At 39.6% G+C, this 22,885-nt stretch overlaps 1 protein-coding gene and 1 long non-coding RNA gene across 2 annotated transcripts; one reads left to right on the top strand and one right to left on the bottom strand.

The window, feature by feature from the left end:
* Positions 1-5,397: 5,397 nt before the first annotated feature.
* Positions 5,398-7,929, top strand: LOC148852069 (lysM domain-containing GPI-anchored protein 1-like). The gene is made up of 5 exons (XM_088944284.1): positions 5,398-6,363; positions 6,717-6,834; positions 6,954-7,115; positions 7,258-7,289; positions 7,399-7,929. Exons 1-5 carry the CDS (start codon positions 5,685-5,687, stop codon positions 7,674-7,676), a joined length of 1,269 nt encoding a protein of 422 aa, XP_088800410.1. The 5' UTR covers positions 5,398-5,684; the 3' UTR covers positions 7,677-7,929.
* Positions 7,930-11,027: 3,098 nt separating this feature from the next.
* On the bottom strand, positions 11,028-14,124 carry LOC148852070 (uncharacterized). Its single transcript, XR_016099125.1, has 3 exons — positions 13,587-14,124; positions 11,275-11,342; positions 11,028-11,157 (listed from the first exon to the last, which is right to left on the bottom strand). It is a non-coding gene; the product is annotated as an uncharacterized LOC148852070 (long non-coding RNA).
* Positions 14,125-22,885: the final 8,761 nt, after the last annotated feature.

Consider the following 22,885-nt stretch of genomic DNA (forward strand, 5'->3'; position numbering starts at 1 on the left):
TAACAAAAAAATCTAGTGATGAAGGTTCATCACAATGGTGTTTTATTTGCAAAAGAAGCAACCATATTGATAAGGATTGTTGGTTTAAAGGAAAGCCACAATGTCATTTTTGCAAAATGTTTGGGCATCTACAAAAGGACTATAGATTGAAAAACAATCAGTATGCAAATTTTGTAGAAGAAAAAGAAGATGAGGAAATTTGTTTTATACATGTCAAAGTGCTATGGAGGAAAACAATGATGTGTGGTTCTTGGACAGTGGGTGTAGCAATCATATGACAAGGCACCTAAATGTTTTTTTTGACATGAATACATCATTTAGCTCAAAAGTGAAGTTTGGAAAATGGAGAAATTGTTGAAGTAAAAGGCAAATGCACAATTGGTGTTGAAACAAAGAATGGAAGAAAATTTATACATGATGTGTTATTTGTACTTGAGTTAAATGAGAATCTTCTCAATGTTGGACATCTTTTGGAGCATGGCTATTCACTCCATTTTGAAGATCTTGGTTGTACCATTTATGACCATCAGAAACATGTTGTGAAAAACGTGAAAATGAAGACAAATAGAAGCTTTCCAATGGTGTTTAATTATACAAGAAATGTTGTTATGAATGCCAAGGAGATTGATGAATCGTTGTTATGGCATAGAAAATTTGTCCACCTAAATTTCAAGGGGCTGAAACTATTATCACAAAAGGAGATGGTTCAAGAGCTTTCAAAATTGAAGAAAAACATGAAGTTTGTGATGGTTATGCACTAGGAAAGCATCATTAACAACCATTTCCAAAAAGAATTGTATGGAGCAAGGTTCAAAGTATCGACACATATTAGCCCGTATCGGCCAATACGTATCATTCCGAGACCTCCCCGATATGCCCCTACAGTTGGTATATTGAGGTTCTAACTTGTTTAGGGGGTGGAGGAGCCCTAAACCGGTTTTGAAAAAAAAAGTAAAAAAAAAAACATAATTAATATTGCCCAATACGTCTTTACCGGCGTATCAGGCGTGATATTTTGAAACTTAGCATGGAGAGCCAACAAAATGTTGTAATTAGTTTATACCAATGTATGTGGACCCATGAGGACTCCCTCTCATTCTCAAAATTGGTATTTCATTCTTTTTATTGAGGATTATACTCGCATGACTTAGGTTTATTTTATGAGAGAAAAATCTGATGTGTTTAATATTTTCAAAAAATTTAAATGTCTTCTTGAGAAACAAAGTGATTGTTATATTAAAAAGTTGAGAAGTGATTGTGGGAAGGAGTATACTTCAAATGAATTTGATAAATTTTGTAAAGATGAAGGCAAGGAAATGCAACTTCCACTCCGTTATACTCTTCAACAAAATGGAGTATCGGAGAGGAGACTGATTACCTTATGAGTTTTATCTTACTTAAGTCCATTATCCTTAGGTCTTTATATGATGGTTGAATTTGAGGATCATTTAGGTGTAAATGTTGGGCTTATATTGATCCCCTAGTGATGTGCTCAGGTGTTCACGTGTTTAGTAATAAATTCGGCTAAACCTTTTCAAAGAGGCTGGGCGGAACCCATGTGGACTTATGTGAGATCATTGTGGGGTCCTATGCCATACAAATTAGGACTAAGTTGGTCATGCAACATCTTGGGTCGTGAACCTTTGAAGGAAATGGGCCTAAAGCCCATAATTAATAAGATTAAGTAAACTATCACATGACAAATTGTCATGTGCTCTGAGTCAAATCTGGGCTTGGAAATGGGTATGAAACACCCATCATCTTAAGAGGATAATATCTATCTCTTAATAAAGTCTTAGGTCCAAATTAGATTTAGATGATCTCCTATTTTGATTAGGAGAGTGCCCCATAAGGAGAAAAAAGAAGAAGAGGGTGAACCAGATTAGAAGATCACTCTCTCTTGTTCTCTTTTCTTCTCCTTGTCTTCCAAGAAACCCTATCATGACCTAGGCTTTCAAGGACTGATAGAGATCAGGTTTCTTCCAATTTTTGCAAGAAAAATTTTAAAAATTTTCAAGATCACCTTCCCGAATTCGATCCAAACAGATGGGTTGTAGTTTTATAGTTTTGTCATCTTCAGTGGAGATTAGTTTTAGGATTGATTTGGGTGTAAACTTACCACCTTGGGATCTGTGCTTTTGGTATCTAATGAGGGCGGATTTGGCCCTCCAATGATATTGTGACACATGGCACCTCGAAACAACTAGGCGACACCCGGAACCACTTAGGCAACAACTTAGCCAAGACGATGGTGTCCCAAATTGGCGACCAGGCATAGGCGCCGACCTGGCGACCTGGCACTGACGACGACTTGGCGACCAACCTTTATGCCGAACTAGCGACCTGACTAGTAGGACAACAGCTCAGCTTGGCACGCCAAGTCCGCAATGGATCGAGCTCGGATAACTAGACTACCTCGGGATGAGTATACCTCGATGCAAGGTCACATCAGGACCACCTCGGTCCCAAGGCAGTTCGGCATTCATATCAAGTCGGATCTAAAGAGCATGAGCTCAAGCAATGCTGACCGACCACCGCATGGCAACCCCGGGGATCTCGTCACCATACTCCGTGTCTTACGAGATCATACCTTGTAACGGCTAATATTATCTCCCCACTCCCCGATTCAGGCGAAAATGGTCAGCCTTACTCGTTGGTAGTGTTATCCCCAACTAACACGGAAATGGATCCTATCGCAGCGAGAATTCCGGAACTACTCCACCGAACCCGCAAGGACTCCAGTATATAAAGGCTTCACACTCCGGGGGTGAGGAGACACATAATCTCTTATCTCTAGCTCTCTCACAATCTAATATCATTTTCAGCTCACAACCAAGTGCTAACTTAAGCATCGGAGCGACCCCGTCGAGTAAACAACCCCAGGTTCTCTGGTTCATCTCTTGCAGGTTCATCGAGCCCATCGTTGCTGGTAGCCAGATCATCTTCTGTAGGGAGCAACCAGATTGTGCTACATCATTTGGCGCCGTCTGTGGGAAATGCTACAAAAAGCTAAGTTCTCATCTTCTGAAAGGCTAAGTCCTCTTCTTCCAGAAAGTTAAGTTCTCACATTTTAGAAACTAAAGCTCTCACTTTCTAGTTTCCAAATTTTTTATGAACTCAAAGACTAAGCAGAAAGTTGATGGCCAACAGACTAAGCAGCTCTGTTGACTTTATTTCAACTCGGATAAAGCCTCATTAGTCCTCTTCGCAAGGTACCCTCTACAAGATGAGCTCTTCGTGGCTTTCGTGGGAGTTGGTGGCCAACGGACTACACGGACGCCCCTATCGGTCGAGCCTTCCAAGGCTCTCCTGCAAGCTGGTGACCTAAAGTCAGTAGTGCTACCCCCATAGGTCGAGCTCCCAATAGCTTATTATAGGAGTGAGTGACCGGCGTCACTAACGAGGCTGATGCAACGCAGTCGTAGCTCTAAAGTGCTGAGCTGATAAAAGACACCGACACCGCATAAGACCCAGTCGCCTTTTCAGCATGGATAAAATCAAGGGGAGTGGACTACGAGTCGCTCCTAGAGCCTAAGGGCTAAAGTGCCAAACTGATAAAAGACCTCAGCACCATGTAAGACCCAATCGCCTCTTCGGCATGGGCAAAATCAAGGGTAAGGAGAGTGAACTGCGAGTCTCTCCCAAAGCCTAAGGAATTGAATCGACGCTTACGAGCTCATTGAATTAGTCATTTCTGGCCAGAAGGAGCAATCTACTCCCTTCGCTGAGTTACTTTCAGCTCGTGAGTGGGGGGCAAATGATGATGGTAGATTTGGCTCTCCAATTATATTGTGACACATGGTACCTCGGAACAACTAGGTGACACCCGGAACCACTTAGGCAACAACTTAGCCAAGATGATGGTGTCTTGAACTGGCGACCAGGCACAGGTTTCGACTTGGCAACCTGGCATTGACGCCGACCTGGCGACCAGCCTTTATGCCGAACTAGCGACCTGACTAGTAGGACAACAACTCAGCTTGACACGCCAAGTCCGCAATGGATCGAGCTCGGATAACCGGACCACCTTGGGACAAGTCTACCTCGGGACGAGTATACCTCGGTGCAAGGTCACATCAGGACTACCTTGGTCTCAAGGCACTTCGACATTCATATCAGGTCGGATCTAAAGAGCACGAGCTCAGGCAATGCTGACCAACCACCGCATGGCAACCCTAGGGATCTCGTCACCGTACTCCATGTCTTATGAGATCATACCTTGTAATGGCTAATATTATCTCTCCACTCCCCGATTTAGGCGGAAATGGTCAGCCTTATCGATTGGTAGCATTATCCCCAACTAACACGGAAACGAATCCTGTAGCAACGAGAATTCCGGAACTACTCCACCGAACCCGCAATGACTCCAGTATATAAAGGCTTCACCCCCCAGGGGGAGGAGACGCGTAATCTCTGCTCTCTATCTCTCTCACAATCTAATATCATTTTCAACTCACAACTAAGTGCTAACTTAAGCATCGGAGCGACCTTGCCGAATAAACCACCCCGGGTTCTCTGGTTCATCTCTTGCAGGTTCATCGAACCCATCGTTGCTGGTAGCCAGATCATCTCCTACAGGGAGTAGCCAGATTGCGCTATATCAGTATCCATATTAGATACAATCTCTCTTTTTATTTAGTTTCTAATCTAATGTGATTCGGTGCAAGACTAATCTGAAAAAATACAAATTTTCAAAACATAAAAAATTCGATTCTTATGAAATTTTTAAAAATTTGCCCAACTATCTAATATAATTCGACCATTCATATCCTAATGGATCCTAACCCTTTCAATAACCCATGGATAAATGGTTGGCCGATGTCCAATTCACAAACATTAAATAGGAAAAAAAGTTGGGACTACACGGGATGCATATAGAAAGATAGGTAAAGTTAAATTATCCAAATATCCCTATACTTTCATTAATTAAATAATGTGGAAGTACATGAAGTGCTTTATAAGCAAATGGACCTTAGTTGAATCATGGACATATAACTTTTCACTATTACCATTATGCCACTATAGGATTAGAGATTTAGATCTACTGATATGGCATTCTCATGGATAAGGACAAAAGTGGGGACAACACAACACCATTTGATGGGACGGCTAACTTTTGTATTTACCTTACCACTATCATCAATCCGTACTTAAAGGTTGTTTAATTTTCAACGGCATCATATTTATTCTTGCAACGAAGTAGCTTCTACTTTCTAAGCTCTCGCAAAGCGATAAAAAAATCGACGGTCATGATCAATTTTTTATTTGGGGCCTATAGAGATTCCCATTAATCTATCATTGCTCATTGACAGCTTGTAAATTTGCTATCATCCATAATAGCGGGAAAATCAAAAACTGATTTTACATTTATTGTCCTAAAACAAAAAATCAAGGGTAATTTAGTCCAATTAGAAAGACATTCAGGGCTCCGTTTGTCAAACTCGTAAATCGAGAACACTGAACCCGACCACTGTCTGGCCAGAACAACATGGAATGACGGAATACTTTTGTCCGCTCTTCCTTGCCTTTTGCAGCTCTCACAGTCTCACTCACTCACTCAGCTCCATTGCTCGCCCAGAGCCTCAGCTTATCTCTTCCCTCTCCTCTTCTCGGAGGCTTGGAGCAGAGGAATCAATCAAAACCCAGAAAACCCAGCACCATAGATCCTCCAAAACCGCATTCAAATGCCGAAACAGAGGCTCATCACCTTGGCAAACACATATCCCTTGTTGTTCTTCTTCTTTCTTCTAACGTCGCATGTATTCGTAGCCACTTCCAAATCAACAATAGAGCCCTGCTCGAACTCAGATTCCTGCAATGCTCTCGTGGGTTACACGCTCTACACTGACCTCAAGGTCTCTGAAGTCGCCACTCTTTTCCAAATCGATCCAATCGCTCTCCTACTAGCCAATGCCATCGACATCTCCTACCCGGACGTCGAGAACCACATCCTCCCAGCTCGTCTCTTCCTCAAAGTGCCCATCACCTGCTCTTGCGTGGACGGCATCCGTAAATCCGTCGCGACCCGTTATAAGACTCGGCCTTCCGATACTCTTGCCAACATTGCTGATTCTATCTATGCTGGTCTTGTCTCTGCTGACCAGCTCAGGGAAGCCAATTCGATATCGGATCCGTCGGTGCTTGACGTGGGGCTCTCGCTTGTTGTTCCTCTTCCCTGTACATGCTTCAATGGGACGGATAACGCACTTCCTGCGGTTTATCTTTCTTATGTCGTGAGAACGGTGGATACATTGGCGGGAATTGCTGCTAGGTATTCGACGACGATAACGGATCTTATGACTGTTAATGCTATGGGCAACCCAACAATTAACGCTGGTGATATTGTTTCCGTTCCATTGCCTGGTAACTTGACGTTTCTTTCTTCACATTTTTAATGGTGTTATTTTGAGTATTCCTCGAATATCTGTATTAGATTTAGTTGAGCATCAAATGGGTTTTATGGTTTTGAGTGTTTTAAGTGTAGATTCTTAATGGGTTTTGGTTGGAGCATTGAATCAATTGTACTTAACTTTTAATATAAACGGATTTATTGGGTTTGCGTGGTTTGGGAATTTGAATATTGATTTGGATGAGACATTACTGTTATATGACCAGTTGTTTATGCCTGATTACTATTTTTTTTTTTTTTAATTTTCGTGTATCAATAAGTTTATTTACAGATAGGACTTGGGTTTGTCTTGTTTCTTCTATTACAGCTTGTGCATCCAATTTTCCGAGTTATTCGTCGGATTTTGGTTTGATTGTTCCAAACGGCAGTTATGCTATAACAGCAAGTCACTGTGTGCAATGCAGTTGCGGCCCAGGGAATCTCAAGTAATTGAGCAACTTACACTTTCCTTATGTTATTGCTTTTATAGTCTTAGCTGTTTATTAATGCATTTGTTTCACAGTACTCTTCAACGTTAATCTATTACATTGTGGGTTTCCTTCAGTTTATACTGCACACCAGCTCCCCTGGCGGTTTCTTGTTCAAGCATGCAATGCGCAAACAGTAACCTCATGCTTGGGAATGCTACAATGCAAGCTACTAGTGGTGGCTGTAATGTTTCTTCTTGTAGCTATGGCGGTTTCGTAAATGGTAGTATTGTCACAACGTGAGTTTGCCACCATGTCATGTAGTTGACTTTAATTTCTTCTCTTTCTCTTTGATCCTTCTATATCTTTACCGAATGTTGTTTATTTAAGGTGGACTTTTGTTGGTCCTTGAATGATTCAATTCCTTTCTTGGATTTGCAGGTTGTACACTTCTCTTCAGCCTCGTTGCCCAGGTGAAGCGAATTGAATTCTTTATGTTAACAATTGTTTTGTTTAATTTATTGTGTTACATTTTAAGTTTGTAATTTGTAGTTTTATAATCAACTTCTTCAAATGATGCAGGGATGCACCAATTTCCACCACTCATAGCCCCACCTACCTCAGCAATTGATGGTTCCTTATTTGCTCCAGCACCTGCACCTACTGAATCAGGTGGCGTGGGATCAACAATACCTAAGACATCTGTGGTACCGCTTATTGGGTCCCTTCCTGGCTTAGCTCCCGCCAATGCCCCTGCTGGAAGTACTTCTAGTTCTCCTCTGTCGATAAGACCATTGCCAAGTTTTCCAAGTGCAATCATTCTATACCTATTTATCAACTTGTTCTTGATGGCACTATAACTTTTCTCTTCAAATGGGTACTGGAATGTGGGTTTTTGTTTGTCTCCAGTTGCTACATTTTAGCTGGCCCACTTTGTTGTTTTTAACTTTATTTTTATTTTTCCTTGATAGATTTTGTAGTAGTGTTCTATAGCATTTTGTATTATGCAATGCAATTTCTCTGTACTGTCAAAATTGGGAAGTTGTCCTTTCTGTAATTTTTACCAATGATTTGGAATATCAAAGGATGCAGCCTATTGCGTTGTTCTGTTCCCTTGAGAAGGTTGTGTAATGGCAGGTATAAGATCCAACCTTCTTCTCTGAGAATGAGTGCAGCTGTGCTCTGTGTTTCTTCAGGTGCATGTCCTAATTTTCCTTTTTTTGTTCATTAGAAATTTTGGTATGTTTGACTAGTGTTATGCTTTTCTGAACAGGAATGAAATAGAGTGAGTAAATATATGCTTCTATCATGTCTTTTCCAGAGGATGAGGTAGAAGAATGAATATTTATAGTGTTTTCTGTTGTTATTTTCTGTGCACTTCAAAAACCTGACAGTTGCTTAACTTTACTCTGTATCCTTGGAGTTGATTATGTCAGTTAAAGCCACCTCTCTATTTGCACTTGTTCTTTCTAACAATCTAATGTTAAAATTAAAACAATTAATTCAATATTTTGATGTGATTATACAGCTGGTTTGTACTTTATCTTGGCTTCATGAAAAACCCAAGTTTTATTTATATAGGCATGAGGATTGCATCAAATCTGTTCTGATGAATTTGTAGCATTATATTTGACTTGAGTGAGTTTTGAGATATACACTCAGTACTCATCATTGATTCTTGATGGTGCATGGCAGTGCTTATTTTGACTGTTCTCTTAGAATAACACTTATACTCTAGTATTCAATCCATGGGTACCACCCTTCTAGTTATTGTGTGCTGAGAGATTGCGCTTTGAGTTGAGGCAAACAGAATTTTTTTGACGGATAATTTTTAGGTATGCAGTTAAAACATTGTTTTGAGATAGCTAGTATCACTGTTGACATTGACTATGGTAATCTAATTTATGTCATGATTACATGCATACAGTATACATTCAACTGAGTTTATCTTCTTCTATTTTCATATTAGTACAACACTTGTCAAGAAAAATGTTCATATTGATCCTTCATCTTGGGAAATTTAGTTCTATTCAAAATTTTGTTTTATTACCAGGGCAATTGCTTCTTGAAGGTTTTATGAGGCTCTGTTAATTGGATGTTCTTTCCCCTTGATGTATTGTGTTAATCCTAATATATTCTTCGATCTTAACTCGTTATATTTAGGATTTGAGCATTTTTACAATTTTCTATTGGAATAATAATCTTGGAAGTCCCAACATATTGAGTTTTTTTCACTGGTTCTGGCTTAAAACATCGTTCTTGATATAGTGATCAGCAATGCCATTATTTTGTTTATAACTGTCTTGATGGCCTTTACGACCTAAAATGATTTTCCAAGTTGAGCTTCAGTTTACCAGTTGATACAAAGTTGGGACTTTTCTTCTTCCAGAAATCAATTTCTGTTTTCTTCTCAAATTATTAATCTACAACTGTCTCCAGACCCACAGAAACAGGAGAAGAATCTTCCACTTGTGCTACGTTGCTATTTTAGATCTTTTATAGAGAAAGGGTTAGTTGTGTGGATCCAATTAGTAGTCAATATTTTTTACACTTTTATATACATTGTACAGACCAATACCACCTCCCATTTGTACTAGTCTGTTTATGCGGATCTTACAGATGAAAGGTGTCTTCCTTGCCTTGGTAATAAGATATGGTCTTCCATGCTTTTGGTGTTTGTTTGTCGGTGATAAGGTGTAGTAGTTTGTCACAAACAAATTCTATGGACTGAGTTGTTAATAAGATTCCAGAAAGCCATTACACAATCAACATATATTAGGCTTTAGGTGATCCAGACATTGTGATAAGCATACGGTATACACTCAATAGGTGTTATAGAACACTAGGAAAGGGATGATTAGTGATAATTTTACTGTGAATAGGTGCTTCTCTTTATATATTTCAAGAGCATTGTGATATGTTAATGAGTGTAAAAATCACAATTATCTTAGGAATCAACTCTTCTATTTAGATTTGAAAAATTAAGTTAAAATATGTTGTGGCTTTATCATTATCTGCAATTTTTGTTCTTAAGGCTTAGGAATACTTTTCTTTTATGGTATGAAGAACAGAGGTATTAGTTGTTTTCTTGCAGGAGCATTCAGGAGAAACTAATTCTTAAGCCCTAGTGTTTTGAGGTAAAGGCTGGACAAGTTCCAAGATATAGGGTTAGGCTTTGAGATTTTCAGTTCAGACTTCAGAGCAGCATCAAAGTGGGGAATGTTTTGGTTGGTAAAATTAAGGGAAAATTCCCGAACTTTCGAAATGCAACAATATAGTACTTGCCATTAATGGATCATCAGTTATGTACATCACGTGACCTCAATTGTGGTTTATGATATTTAAAAATATTAAAATTACCCTTGGAAATAAAAGAAACTGTTCATCATCTTCTTCCTCAGGAAGATGATGCAGAGCCCAAGATCTGTCACAAACACCAAAACCCTTGCAGCAGAGTCCAATCTCTCTGAAACAGAGCCCAAGTTCTTTGTTACAAACACTTGCAAGGACTTTGCCAAGAACAAAATTTCAAGTTTTATACTAATTTTTATTTTTTTAACGTAACACAGTAATATTTTATTCCTATAGGTAAAAGAGAGAACTGGAAGCTTTGCCTTGATACGAGAGAGATCAGTGGTGGTGGCAGAAGACTTTTCTCTTTTTCCGTTTTTCAGATAAAGGCAAAGTCGTTGCAAGCATGAAAGGTCAAATGTAGTTTTTTTGGAGACCAATTTTTATCTTTAGAATAGCCTCTTACAAACATGAAAAGTCAAATGTAGTTTTTTCTGATTTTTCAAACTAGATATGTTGAATTTAGTATTGTGAAGAAAAAATGTAAATTGAACCACTACATGGATATTCCATTTTCAAATTCCACCCAAAAATCCAAAAAAGGGACTCTTACCATAAGGTGAAACACAAGCTTTAGAATGACTCTGAACAAGATCAGTTTTGTTTTGCACTCCTAATTGAATTGCTACAATTTGTCCATATAACATCAACATTTAACCTCACAATTGTATCCCCTACTCCAGTATGCACCATGCAGTGGATCTCAGATCCTATTGATGCCAATTCACCATGGTGATGTGGAATTCCAACTTCCCCAGAACAAACTTGGACCATTTTTGGACTTCAATGAGAAACTAGAGTCTCCAAAAAATGCAGTCCATCAAATTCCGGTGCAAACCGAGTTCCTTCGCAATTTAGAAGGCTCATCAGGTGGCGAGATTTTCTCTTTTTCCTTCTCCTCTGAATATGTCACATTCTTAAAGAGGTCCTTCCCTTCGTTGTGATCTCTGCCTTTGAAATCTCTTCCATTGCCCATCCCTTGCTCCTACTCTACAAGTTCACAGATCCATTCAGTCAAACTAAAATTTATAAATGAAAAGAGAGAAAGGAAGAAACCAAGAAAGGAGAAAACATAAGAAGAAACCCAAGAGAAGCATGATAATGTACCTCATTGACATAGATAGCCAAATCAGCAATGCTTCAGAGCGACATTTGCAATGGAGATCGATTGAAACCTATAAAAGTTCACAAGAAAAGAACGACAAAGGTGTTGTTCTGATTTTAGTGGATGACAGAATATTTAGAGGAGAACAAAGAAACAAGTGTTGTCGCAAGGATGGAAATTTTGACAGTTGGTTTTGATTTTAGATGGTTGATAAAGAAAATTAGATGATACTTGAAGGGCATTTTTGTCTTTTCACATATACTTAACGGCTGGTTAATGGCAAGTAATAGATTGTCGCGTTTTTAATGTTTGGGTACTGGATTATTGCATTTTAAAGTTCAGGGGAAAAATTGTCACTCAAGCCAAAGTATAGGGTACTGATCAAGAATTTTCCCTAACATTAACATAAGAAGTGTTTATTTCAAAAGGTTTTTTGTGGGAAGTCACGTAGCACACCAATCCATCTGGTTCTTTACTGGGAACTGTTATGGTTCAACTCAAGAATCAAAATATTGGTATTGGGTATCGTTTCCAATAATTTGGATATGGATGTGAATACAAATACACTTGGGAAATGCATGGATGCATACAAAAGATGTGGAAATGCTTGAATATAGTAGGAAAATCACTGTAAATCACATAAATATATTAATAACATAAAATCTAGTGTTGAACTTTCTATGAATAAGGTATAAACACTTGAAAAATGCACACTTAAATAGTTTATATGAAGAGAAATATTACAATTAACAATACAAAGACTCTAGAACATGTACACATCATACAATAATTATCACTTTATTTTGGTTTTTATGATTATAATTTCAAATTTTTATTAATTTTTTTAAAATTATTTATTTAGTATTTTTACATAAATAATAAATCTATTTTTTCAAATAATAAATATATATTTTTTATTTTTAATATATAATTGTAAAATAAAACATATAAATCATTTAAAGTTAGATAAAATAAATTATTTTTAAAATTTTCATGTTTAAAAAAAATTAAATCTTAAATTTTTTGTTTAGTTTTTCAATTTTTATTAAAATTCAGAAAATAGTTCAAAAGTGATCAATATACTGTTACGAGAGAGCCATATTTCACATGGACTCGTGAGAGCCACGTTTCACGTGGACTCCTATGACTCCCATGCATGCACGTCACTAGGTGGCGTTAATATTTTCTCTTTTCTATCTCTTATCCTTTCCTACTTCATATACATCTCTTCTTTCTTATTATTATTCTATCTCTTCATGTATATATAAATATTGGTTAATTCAACCAGCCCTCCGCAACAGATCCCCTTTTCGCCTCTTGGCAACGCGTTAACAACATGGTGCTATCTTGGTTGTTGAACGCCATTCATAGAGATCTAACACCCTCTGTTTTGTACGCTAATTCAGCAACAGAAGTATGGAGAGTTTCTCACCCAACAATGAACCTCGAATTTACCAATTAAGAAGAGCGATAGCGACTCTCCAACAACACGCAGATTCAGTTACCAGCTACTACAGCAAGTTGAAGGCATTATAGGACAAACTCTCAACGCTCGCCACACCAACCTCGTGTACTTGTAGATCCTTCAAAGCTACAACTAACCAAGAACAAGAACAGTTACATTGATACAATTTCTTATGGGAATGAGTGATGTCTTCTCACATGTTGACAACCAATTATTGTTAATTGATATATATTCCTGTTGATCCTATGGCCCAGCCCACTTTTGTTGACATGTAGAAGAGACAGATGGGGTCTTAATAGGCCCATGCACAAGGAACCCATCATCCGAAGGGAGTGACACATACGATACATGCACGCCAGCCGATCACCAGCTTCTCCATTTGATTTTACTTTGTATGAAACCGTCATAAAACACGTGAGAGAGAATTTGTGATCCACGTGGCAGAGTTGTTATAACCAAATCGCCTATAAATGTAGTTAACCTCCATACTTACAAGGTGTATGAAGATAATGATTGGTTGTTTTCTTGAATAATCCTCTAGAGCAGTGAGTTCTTTTCACAATAGCTCGAGGTCGACCCCAAACCTCTTCTCACCAGAGAGGGGAGGAAGGGAACGATTTGATATCAGAGCATCAGATCCCAAGTGTAAGTATGGAGAGCCTGGAGTAGAGGTTAGCCGGACCTGAGCGTCACTTGGAACGCATAGATCAACGGCTGGAGGAAATGTTTAATCGGTTGAGCAGCCTTTCTTCTTCAGAAGGCACCAGCCGGCAAGCACCTGTGGATCCAGGTGTAAGGCACAAAAGCTATTTTGGATCGTCGGACCCGACGAAGATAAAGATGAAATACCTAATGGATCGGAGGAGTCGACCGACATAGTAGTTGAGTTAGAACCACCGCCGGAAATTTCTCTGCATGCCATCTCTGGTACAAACTCTTCACAGGCTATGCGGATCCATGGTACAACTCTGCAACAAACCCTTGTTGATTCTGATAGATAGTGGTTCAACCCAAAACTTTTTGGACCCCAGAATAGCCAAGAAGGCTAGGATTTCTCCCATTTCTGACTAGAGCTTTGAGGTCATGGTTGCTAGTGGACAGAAATTACAAAGTTCTGGCAAATGTAATCAGGTGCCCATCAAAACCCAAGGGGTTGTTATTGTGGTAGATTTCTACTTATTGCCCCTCCCTGGGTATCATGCTATCTTAGGGATGCAATGGCTGAAGACCCTAGGTCCGGTACTGTGAGATTTCAACGCCTTATGGCTCAAATTTATCAATAATGAAGGAGCTCATGAGCTCAATGGGATTAAAACACCCAAAACTAAGATAATTGAATCAGGCCAGGCCGAAAAGGTGTTAGAAAAGGTCTAGTGATTTTGATCCCACTTTTACCAACCTTTTTTGGAAGGAGATATTTAAGCTGCAAGGGACCAAGTTATGTATGAGCTCGGCTTACCATCCTCAGACCGGTGGTCAAACCGAGGTGTTGAATCGAACCCTAGACACATACTTACGTTGTTTAGTGGGAACACACCCGCACAGTTGGGCCAAATGGTGGTATAACACCACTCATCATTCAGCTTCCAAATTCACCATGTTCCAAGCTGTGTACGATATACCACCTCCAAATCCATTGAACTGCAAAAACTCAAGCAGTTGAAGATGAGCTCTTGGAAAGAGACCGGGTGTTGACAGAACTCAAGGAGAATCTTAATCAAGCAAGAAACTGAATGAATGTGATGGTAGATAAAGACAGAAATGAGAAAGAATTTGAAGTAGGGGACTATGTGTATTTACGACTTCAGCCTTATCGACAGAGTAGCTTAGCTTTGAGGAACTCCGAGAAATTAGCTGCCCGATTTTACAAACCTTACAAAGTGATTGAGCGAGTAGGTCCGGTGGCTTACAAGCTAGAATTACCATCCGAGTGCAGGCTCCACCCCACCTTCCATGTTTCTTGGCTCAAAAAGAAAATAGGATCCCACTACCAATCCCTGCACACACTACCACCTCTCAATTCTAATGGCACTTTACTACCCTAACCTACTGCTACCCTGGACCAAAGGGTTGTCAAGAAGGGGAATGATGCCGGAGTGAAATGTTAATACAATGGGAAGGAACACCAACTTCTAATGCCACCTGGGAAGATTGGGAGATGTTGAAATCAAAGTACCCAGGAGCCTATAAATGTAGTTAACCTCCATACTTACAAGGCATAAAGATAATCCTCTAGAGCAGTGAGTTCTTTTCACTATAGCTCGAGGTCGACCCCAAGCCTCTTCTTGCTAGAGAGGAGAGGAAGGTAACATTAATGGATCCTCTTCCCACTACGGCACGAGCCTATTCACTCATATTACAAGATGAGGCACATCGACTGATTCATCAGTCCTCATCGATCCCCATTGTTAAGAATACCTCCGCCTTAATGTCCCGTCATGATCATCCCCCAGCCACTACCAAAGAACGTATTGCGAACCTTGCTTCCAAACCTTGGCCACCCGACACCTAAGTCCAGAGATGGCTACAATTATTGTAACATCATGGGACACATGAGAGATATCTGCTATAAGAACAACTATCCACCCCATTACAAAAGAAATAACAACAATGCACAAAAATCATCTGGATCCAAATCCACCAAGGATTTTAATGGTGGGGACATTCCACAGTCCACAGGCTCTCACATCACTAATGAGCAATGCGATCAACTCCAGCTTTTGAAGGATCTCAAACCTTTGACTTCTCCCATGGCAAACTTGGAAGGTAGTAGTAACAATTGTTTATTTTCTTTACCATCCTCTTCTACGTGGATTCTAGACACCGACGCCAGCCATCATATTACTTCTTACATTAAATTGTTATCATCCACCAACTCGCCCAGCATAGACCTCACTTGTATTACTCTTGCAGATGGTACCACTGTTCCTGTCGTTGCCTTTGCCAATGCGCAAATAAGTGAACATCTCACACTCACCAATGTTCTACATATTCCTTCATTCAAATTTAACTTACTATGCATTACATCTCCTCTTATTTCATCTCTCAATTGTTGTGTTATTCTTTACCAAGAAAATTGTCTTTTGCATGACCTTGTGACGAAGAAGGTGATTGGACGGGGTAGTCAGCGTGATGGCCTCTACTACCTACAACTCAAATCACCACCATCCACATCTCTTATTTCTACCGACCAGTCCATCTCTGCTCGTTAGTTCGACCAATACCGAGGACTGTGAGATTTGTCCTCTTGCCAAACAGACCCAGTTATCTTTTCCCCTTAGCTCCATTACCTCTACAAGACCCTTTGAACTTGGACTTTTCTCATACACTTCAAGTCTTAAGACCGTTAAGTTAATACAACATTTTTTCTTACGCCATTAATCATTTTCAATCGACCATTAAAACCATTCGATCGGACAATGGTCGTCAATTTTTTTACCACTGAGCTATCTTCCTTTCTGACTAAACGGGGCGTTCTCCATCAACACATCTATGCCGCCACTCCCCAACAAAGTGGAGTGGTCGAGCGTAAGCATCACCACCTTTTAAACGTAGCATGTGCCCTCCATTTTCAGTCGCACCTCCCCATCCCCTTCCGGGGTCAGTGTCTTCTCACTACCACTTACCTCATCAACAATTTACCAACTCCCGTCCTTGGAAACCACTCTCCCCATGAGGCCTTGTTTGGCAAGAAACCTTCTTACAAGCACTTGCGTTCGTTTGGTTGCTTATGATTTGCTACCACCTTTCACCTCAAGTCTGATAAATTCTCTCCTTGAGCCAGCAAGTGTATTTTTGTTAGCTATCCTCACGGTCAACGTGGGTACTATCTCTATGACCTCCATGCTAAGGAATTCTTTGTTAGTCGAGATGTTGTGTTCCATGAACAAACCTTTCATTTTAGCATCAAGGCCGATGATGTACCCTCTCATGTTTTACCCATACCCATTTATAAGCACTCATTACCCCCGTTTATCTCTTCCTTTGACCCCCACTACATATGCCTATCTCTTTGGACTCTCCCGCTGCACCTACAGAGAGTGTGCCGGCACCTATTGTGCCAACCCCCACCCTACGGCGCAGCTCTCAGCCCACTAGACCACTGGCCCACCTTGTCGATTATCGTTGTAGTGCTTCTACTCCAAACACATCATCTTCATCATAGCAAGGTACTCCCTATCCCCTCTCTAATTTTATTTCTTATAATTGCTTATCTCCCTCCTATTGTGTTTTTCTCTCTTGCATTTTATCAGTCTACATCCTTTTCTAGTGCTATCTAGGATTCTCATTAGAAAGAAACAATGGCCAAAGAAATATTGGCCCTTGAGCAGAATAACACTTGGTCACTGACTACACTGCCCTCTCGATAAGACTCCCATTGGTTGCAAATGGGTTTACAAGATTTAAGTACTGTTCTGATGGTTCCGTTGAATGATACAAGGTTTGACTGGTTGCCCAAGGCTTCACTTAGACAGCCGGCCTGGATTATCATGACAAATTGGCTCCAGTGGCCAAATTAATAACCATGTGATGTCTTCTTGCTGTTACTATTGCTCGAAACTGGTCTCTCCATGAACTTGACAGCAACAACACCTTTCTCCATGGCGACCTCGATGAAGAAGTGTATATGAAACCATCCCTCGGATTTGGTAGCAAGGATGACTCCCGTGTATATCGGCACCATAAATCCATCTACAGACTTAAACAACCTTCCCGTAACTGGTTCTCAAAATTTTCATCCACTCTTATTGTTGTTGACTTCCAACAATCCCGGGACAATTACTCATTGTTTACTCACTCCAAAGGTATTTCTTTCACAACTGTCTTGGTGTACGCTGATGAGATCATCATGGTTGATAATAATGGTTAGGGCATTCATAAATTGAAGGATTTCTTGCATTCCAAATTCCATCTTTTGGGACGTTTACATTATTTCCTCGGGATCGAGGTCTCTCATTCCCCTACCATCATTGTTTTCTCTCAATGCAAGTACACTTTGGATATCCTTTCAGATGTTGGCGCCCTTGGCTATAAAACATGTTCTTTTCCCATGGAGTCAATGATGGTGAGCTTCTTTCTGATCCGGGTCCGTACTGGTGCCTCATTGGTAGACTCTTGTACCTTACAGTGACTAGGCCCGGCTTGGTTTACAAGATAAATGCACTAGCCAGTTTGTGTCTCAACTGCGAACGTCGAATTGGCAAGATGCTCTTAGAGTTGTTCGCTACTTGAAGTCTTCTCCTAGGATTAATATTCTTCTCCCCTGCAGTTCAGACTTGAGGTTAAGAGCATATATGGATTCCGATTGAGCCTCCTGCTCCACTACTTGCCACTCCATCTCTGGATATTGTATTTATCTTGGCTACAGTCCTATCTCTTGGAAAACTAAGAAATAGGCTATCGCCTCACGCTCCCTCGCTGAACCTGAGTATTGAGCCATGGCATCCACCGCGTGAAAACTACATATATGGTTGCAATATCTCTTTTCCAATTTACATATCCCCTCACATACTGCCATCATGTTTTGCGACAACAAATCATCCATGCAGATTGCCGCTAATTCCGTTTATCATGAACGGACCAAACACATCCAGATGGATTGTCTCCTCATTTTGGAAAGATCCAGTCTGGAATTCTTGAAACTACATACGTACCTTCTAAGCTCCAAGTTGTTGACGTGCTCACTAAATATTGGTTAATCATCAATGTAAAGACACAAGTTTCTCTCTTCTTTGATACCGTTCTTCATATACAAATTCATCAAACCAGTTATTGATATGCTTCCATGTATTGGTAGGGTGCAGTACATCTCGATATGGAGGCTTATCGTGCCAATAGGCATGACCCATGGGAACATACCCAGTCATGATGTGATTGTGGATTTGGATACAAAACACCTAGTATCGAAGGTATTATATCTGATGGTGCATGATCTAGTACTCCTTGATGGAAGACAGCTCGGACGTCGGACTGAATAGGTTGCTTGGTCAAGCTGCAAGAGAGAGAGAGAGAGTCAGAGTGACTGGGTTGCTTGACCTGGCGTGGACACTCTGATGCTTAAGTTAATGAATAGTTTTGAGAGTGCTAAAAAGAGAGAAAACTAGAGAGCTGTGAATGTTAAATCGTGCATATCTTTTTTGAGGAAGGGGACACCTTTATATAGACAAGCTACCATGAGGTTCATGAAGTGCGCTCGAGATCTCAGGCCCATCTGCTTCGGAGGTGGTTTCACGCTTGGAGGTGAATTTTGTGTAAGTGGATAGTGCTTATCCAATCGTGCCCAAAGTGGGCGGGATGATAACCGGATCTTTCGACGTGGCATTGTGATATCGGAGAAGTTGGAAGCGGGTCACTAACTAAATTCTGGTCAGGTCGGCAGAAGCGAGTCACCTCTCGTGTCGACCTAATGTCTTGACGGGCTCATTCTCAATTCGGCCTACCGAGGTAGTGTTTGGGTCGTTAGGCGGGTTTGAGGTGTTCGAGGCGCTTCCATGGCTTACTTGCGTGGTGCTAAGATGTCGTCTGAATGTGTCGCAATGCCATGTGTCCTCATGTGGCACTTTTATGAAAGTACTTTTATAAAAGCACTTTAATAAAAGTATTTTTATGAAAACACTTTTATAAAAGCACTTATATCAAATTACTTTTATTCATTCACCTTGGATGGAATGTTTTGAATTTGAAAGAAAATGAAGGACAAAAGAGACACAATTGTTTATTTAAGTGCTTGTTGGAGAAAAAGACCACTAAATACCCAATATAAAATAAGTGCATAGTTTTAAAATAAACACTTGAAAAAGCTGAAGGCCAAATGCAAATAAGTACTTATTTGAATAAACACTAATTCAATAAGCACACATTGTTAACATACACACTCTCAAACATGACCTTACTAGCTTCTTTGAATCAGCTCAATCAATACTGAAGCTCTCGCAAACGGGCTCTTAAGCTGCTGCTTCAACTTAAGCTGAAGCCCTAGTGAAGTATTAGTGCCCATTTGTGAAGCAGCTCAATCAATGCTGAACCCACCCAAACGGGCTCTTAAGCTGCTGCTTCAACTTCAAGGACTTTGGTGACAATTCCTGGCCCCATTTACGACTGTTTGATCCCTCTTGGGCTTTAGTCCGACAGTACTGACCTATCATGGGCTTGGGCTTCATTATTTGTCAATTGGCCTGGGCTTGTCAAAGACTTTATCTGATACGTAAAATCCATTGCCTCCCCCAGCACCAGCATCATCAGACCATCTAAGTTATTATTAATGGGAGCGTATTTGTTTGGGTCTTGGGAAACGTGACGTTCACGACACTGAGTGAGTCACAGCTAGAAAACACTGGGTGATCAGCAAATCGAAGTAAAACTTTTCTCCACAATTATGAATCAAAATTGGAGGTTATAGTCGTCCATACGTCATAATTTTTGCTCCAGATGATCTAAGAGAGATCCATCGTCACCATATTTATGTAATGTACCATAATAATATTGGAGCTTCACCTTATAATTCGTGGTTATAAGAATTTAAAATCACATCATGAATATAAGTACTGTTTTAGCTTAATCATAAAATGAAAATGATTTTTTGATAAATTGATATTTTAAAGTGTTTGGGTGCATCTTGCTTGTAATATGGCTGTGGAAACTGGAAAACAAACATTTTTCAAAATGCAAATAGTGATAAATTGTGGGAAAATTATATTCCTTTTCATTCATATATTTCTCAATTTTAGGTTTGTTTTCTAACTGAAACAGCAATAAAATTGAGAATATGGTTCATATATTATTTTTCAGGAAAATCCATGATGTTGGAAAAGCATAATATCAGAAAGACTTTGACCAATCAAATCCAGGTTCATATATTATTTTCCGGCGTCGTCTTTCCGACATGATAGTCTGAACCCTATTTTTCAATAAGGAAATAAATTGTATTTAACCCTTCACAAAAATTATCATTTTTTTGGTTCCTGAATTGGGAATATGATTCATTTCCTGGTGAATATTATTTTCCTTAATTCCAATAAGGAAATAAATTTGAATAAAGGTTGGTTCTTCTTTAATTTGGCCTTTATATAATTGTATTTTGCCCTTTATATAGATTTTCATTTTCTTTGTTGTTGAAGAATCAATGGAAAAACTCTACCAAAAGAAGGAACATATTGTGAGCATTAGGTAAGCATGACGAACAAAACTTCTTACTGTTATCAACCCATTAAAAGCTATGGTTTGAGCTAAACATACATCCAAAACGAACAGAAATGGCAAAAGGAATCGGTGCATTGGTTGTACTACTGCAAATCAATCACAATTCACAAGTCGGTATAGATCTAGCGATCAATAAAGTGATCTCTTATGCTTCTTCTGCTCCACATATCAAGTTCATGAATATAGCAAAATATGAGATCATGAACCCTGGGATTTGACATCCTAAGCTCGATTTGAGTCAATGCCATTAACGCAACGAATTGATTGATGTGGAATGGAATATGGGTAAAATTGGATTCCCTAGCCATTACATCAACTCATGAACTGCGAATGGCGATCAAATCAACCCTTGCACTTGGCAACTAGATCCCAACCTCTGGACAAAAAACAAGGAAAAATTGATGTCTCAAATTGTTGGGAATAAACTAAGTTTATCCACAAACTATTTCTCTCCCAAATATAAAAACTTGTAGATATTCAATTATCACAATTCTAAACAAGATATCAATAAAAACAATCATAAGCCAAGTAAAGAGAGAGACACACGATATTTAACGTGAAAAACCCCTCCAATGTGAAGGATAAAAACCATAGGGCCAAGGAGACCCAACAAAAAATCTCCACTAATAACTTGAGGTAACAATTACAGCAATTCAAACACCACAATATGCTCACAAACTTAGAGCAAATACAGATTCTCAAATATACAAACGAGAATACCAAAAGCGGTGAAAATAACAGTCAGAAAAACTCACAAACACGGCTATTGTTCAGGCCACAACATGGAGACCTTCACTACTCCAAATCAGATCTCCACCGTTCCGATCGTAGGTCTGTGAGTTTCGAACAATCCCATCAAATTTCAGCCAAATCGAACCACAAATGACCCTTGATCAGAATAATTGATGAAGACTGCTGCGAAATGTTTTATTTTCCCGAACAACTACGAGTTGCTTCTGTTCGACCTCAAATAACTGGAGATTCAGAATTCTGATCAAAGATCCGACCGTTCAGAATAAAGAAAAATGAGTTATCCACTTACTGTCCAAATTTCTGCTTGATCGGACGGTGGATCGAAAAGTTACGGCCATTTGATGAACTCTGCGCACTGATGAAATCTGCACAGTATTTCGATTTCTCTCTTTTCCTCTCTCTCTTCAACACGCCGTGTGCAAAAGAAAATCTAACCCTAGTTTTTGTTTTTCTTTAAAAAAAAAAAAACAGTTGGCTGAAGGAGAGTGGGCTATAATATGGGTCAATATCCCATAATGGGTTGGGCCTAACAATTCTCCCCCTCTAGCCCATGAGAGAAGGGAGACACTTCAAAAAATGCAACTATGCAAATTTAAGGCCGGCTGCTCCGGCACACAGTTCAAGCTTCTCTTGAGGCACCACTTTTGTCATCATGTCAGCAGCATTTTTGTCAGTGTGAATCTTTTCAAGTTCAATCAACTTGGAGTTCAAAACATCTCGAATCCAATGATATCTTACATCAATATGCTTCGATCTATTATGAAATGTTGGATTCTTATCAAGATGAATAGCACTCTGACTATCACAATATAAGACATACATCTTTTGAGTGAAACCAAGTTCATGCACAAACTTTTTCATCCACAGCAACTCCTTACATGCTTCAGTAATAGCGATGAACTCAACCTCAGCGGTAGACAATGCAACACACTTCTGCAACCTAGACTGCCAGGCCACAGCTCCCCCTGCAAAGGTAATCAAATAACCAGAAGTAGACTTTCTAGAATCAACATCCCCAGCCATGTCTGAATCTGTAAAACTACAAAGAATAGGTTTCTCAATTCCAAAACAGAGTTTTAAACTAGAAGTACCCCGAAGATATCTCAATATCCACTTCACAGCAGTCCAATGTTCTCTACTTGGATTGGATATAAAACGACTAACAACACCAATTGCCTGAGCTATATCAGGCCTTG

Source organism: Nelumbo lutea, chromosome 5 (genome assembly GCF_056320005.1).
Source record: "Nelumbo lutea isolate HS-2025 chromosome 5, American lotus-T2T, whole genome shotgun sequence".
Lineage (NCBI taxonomy): Eukaryota > Viridiplantae > Streptophyta > Magnoliopsida > Proteales > Nelumbonaceae > Nelumbo > Nelumbo lutea.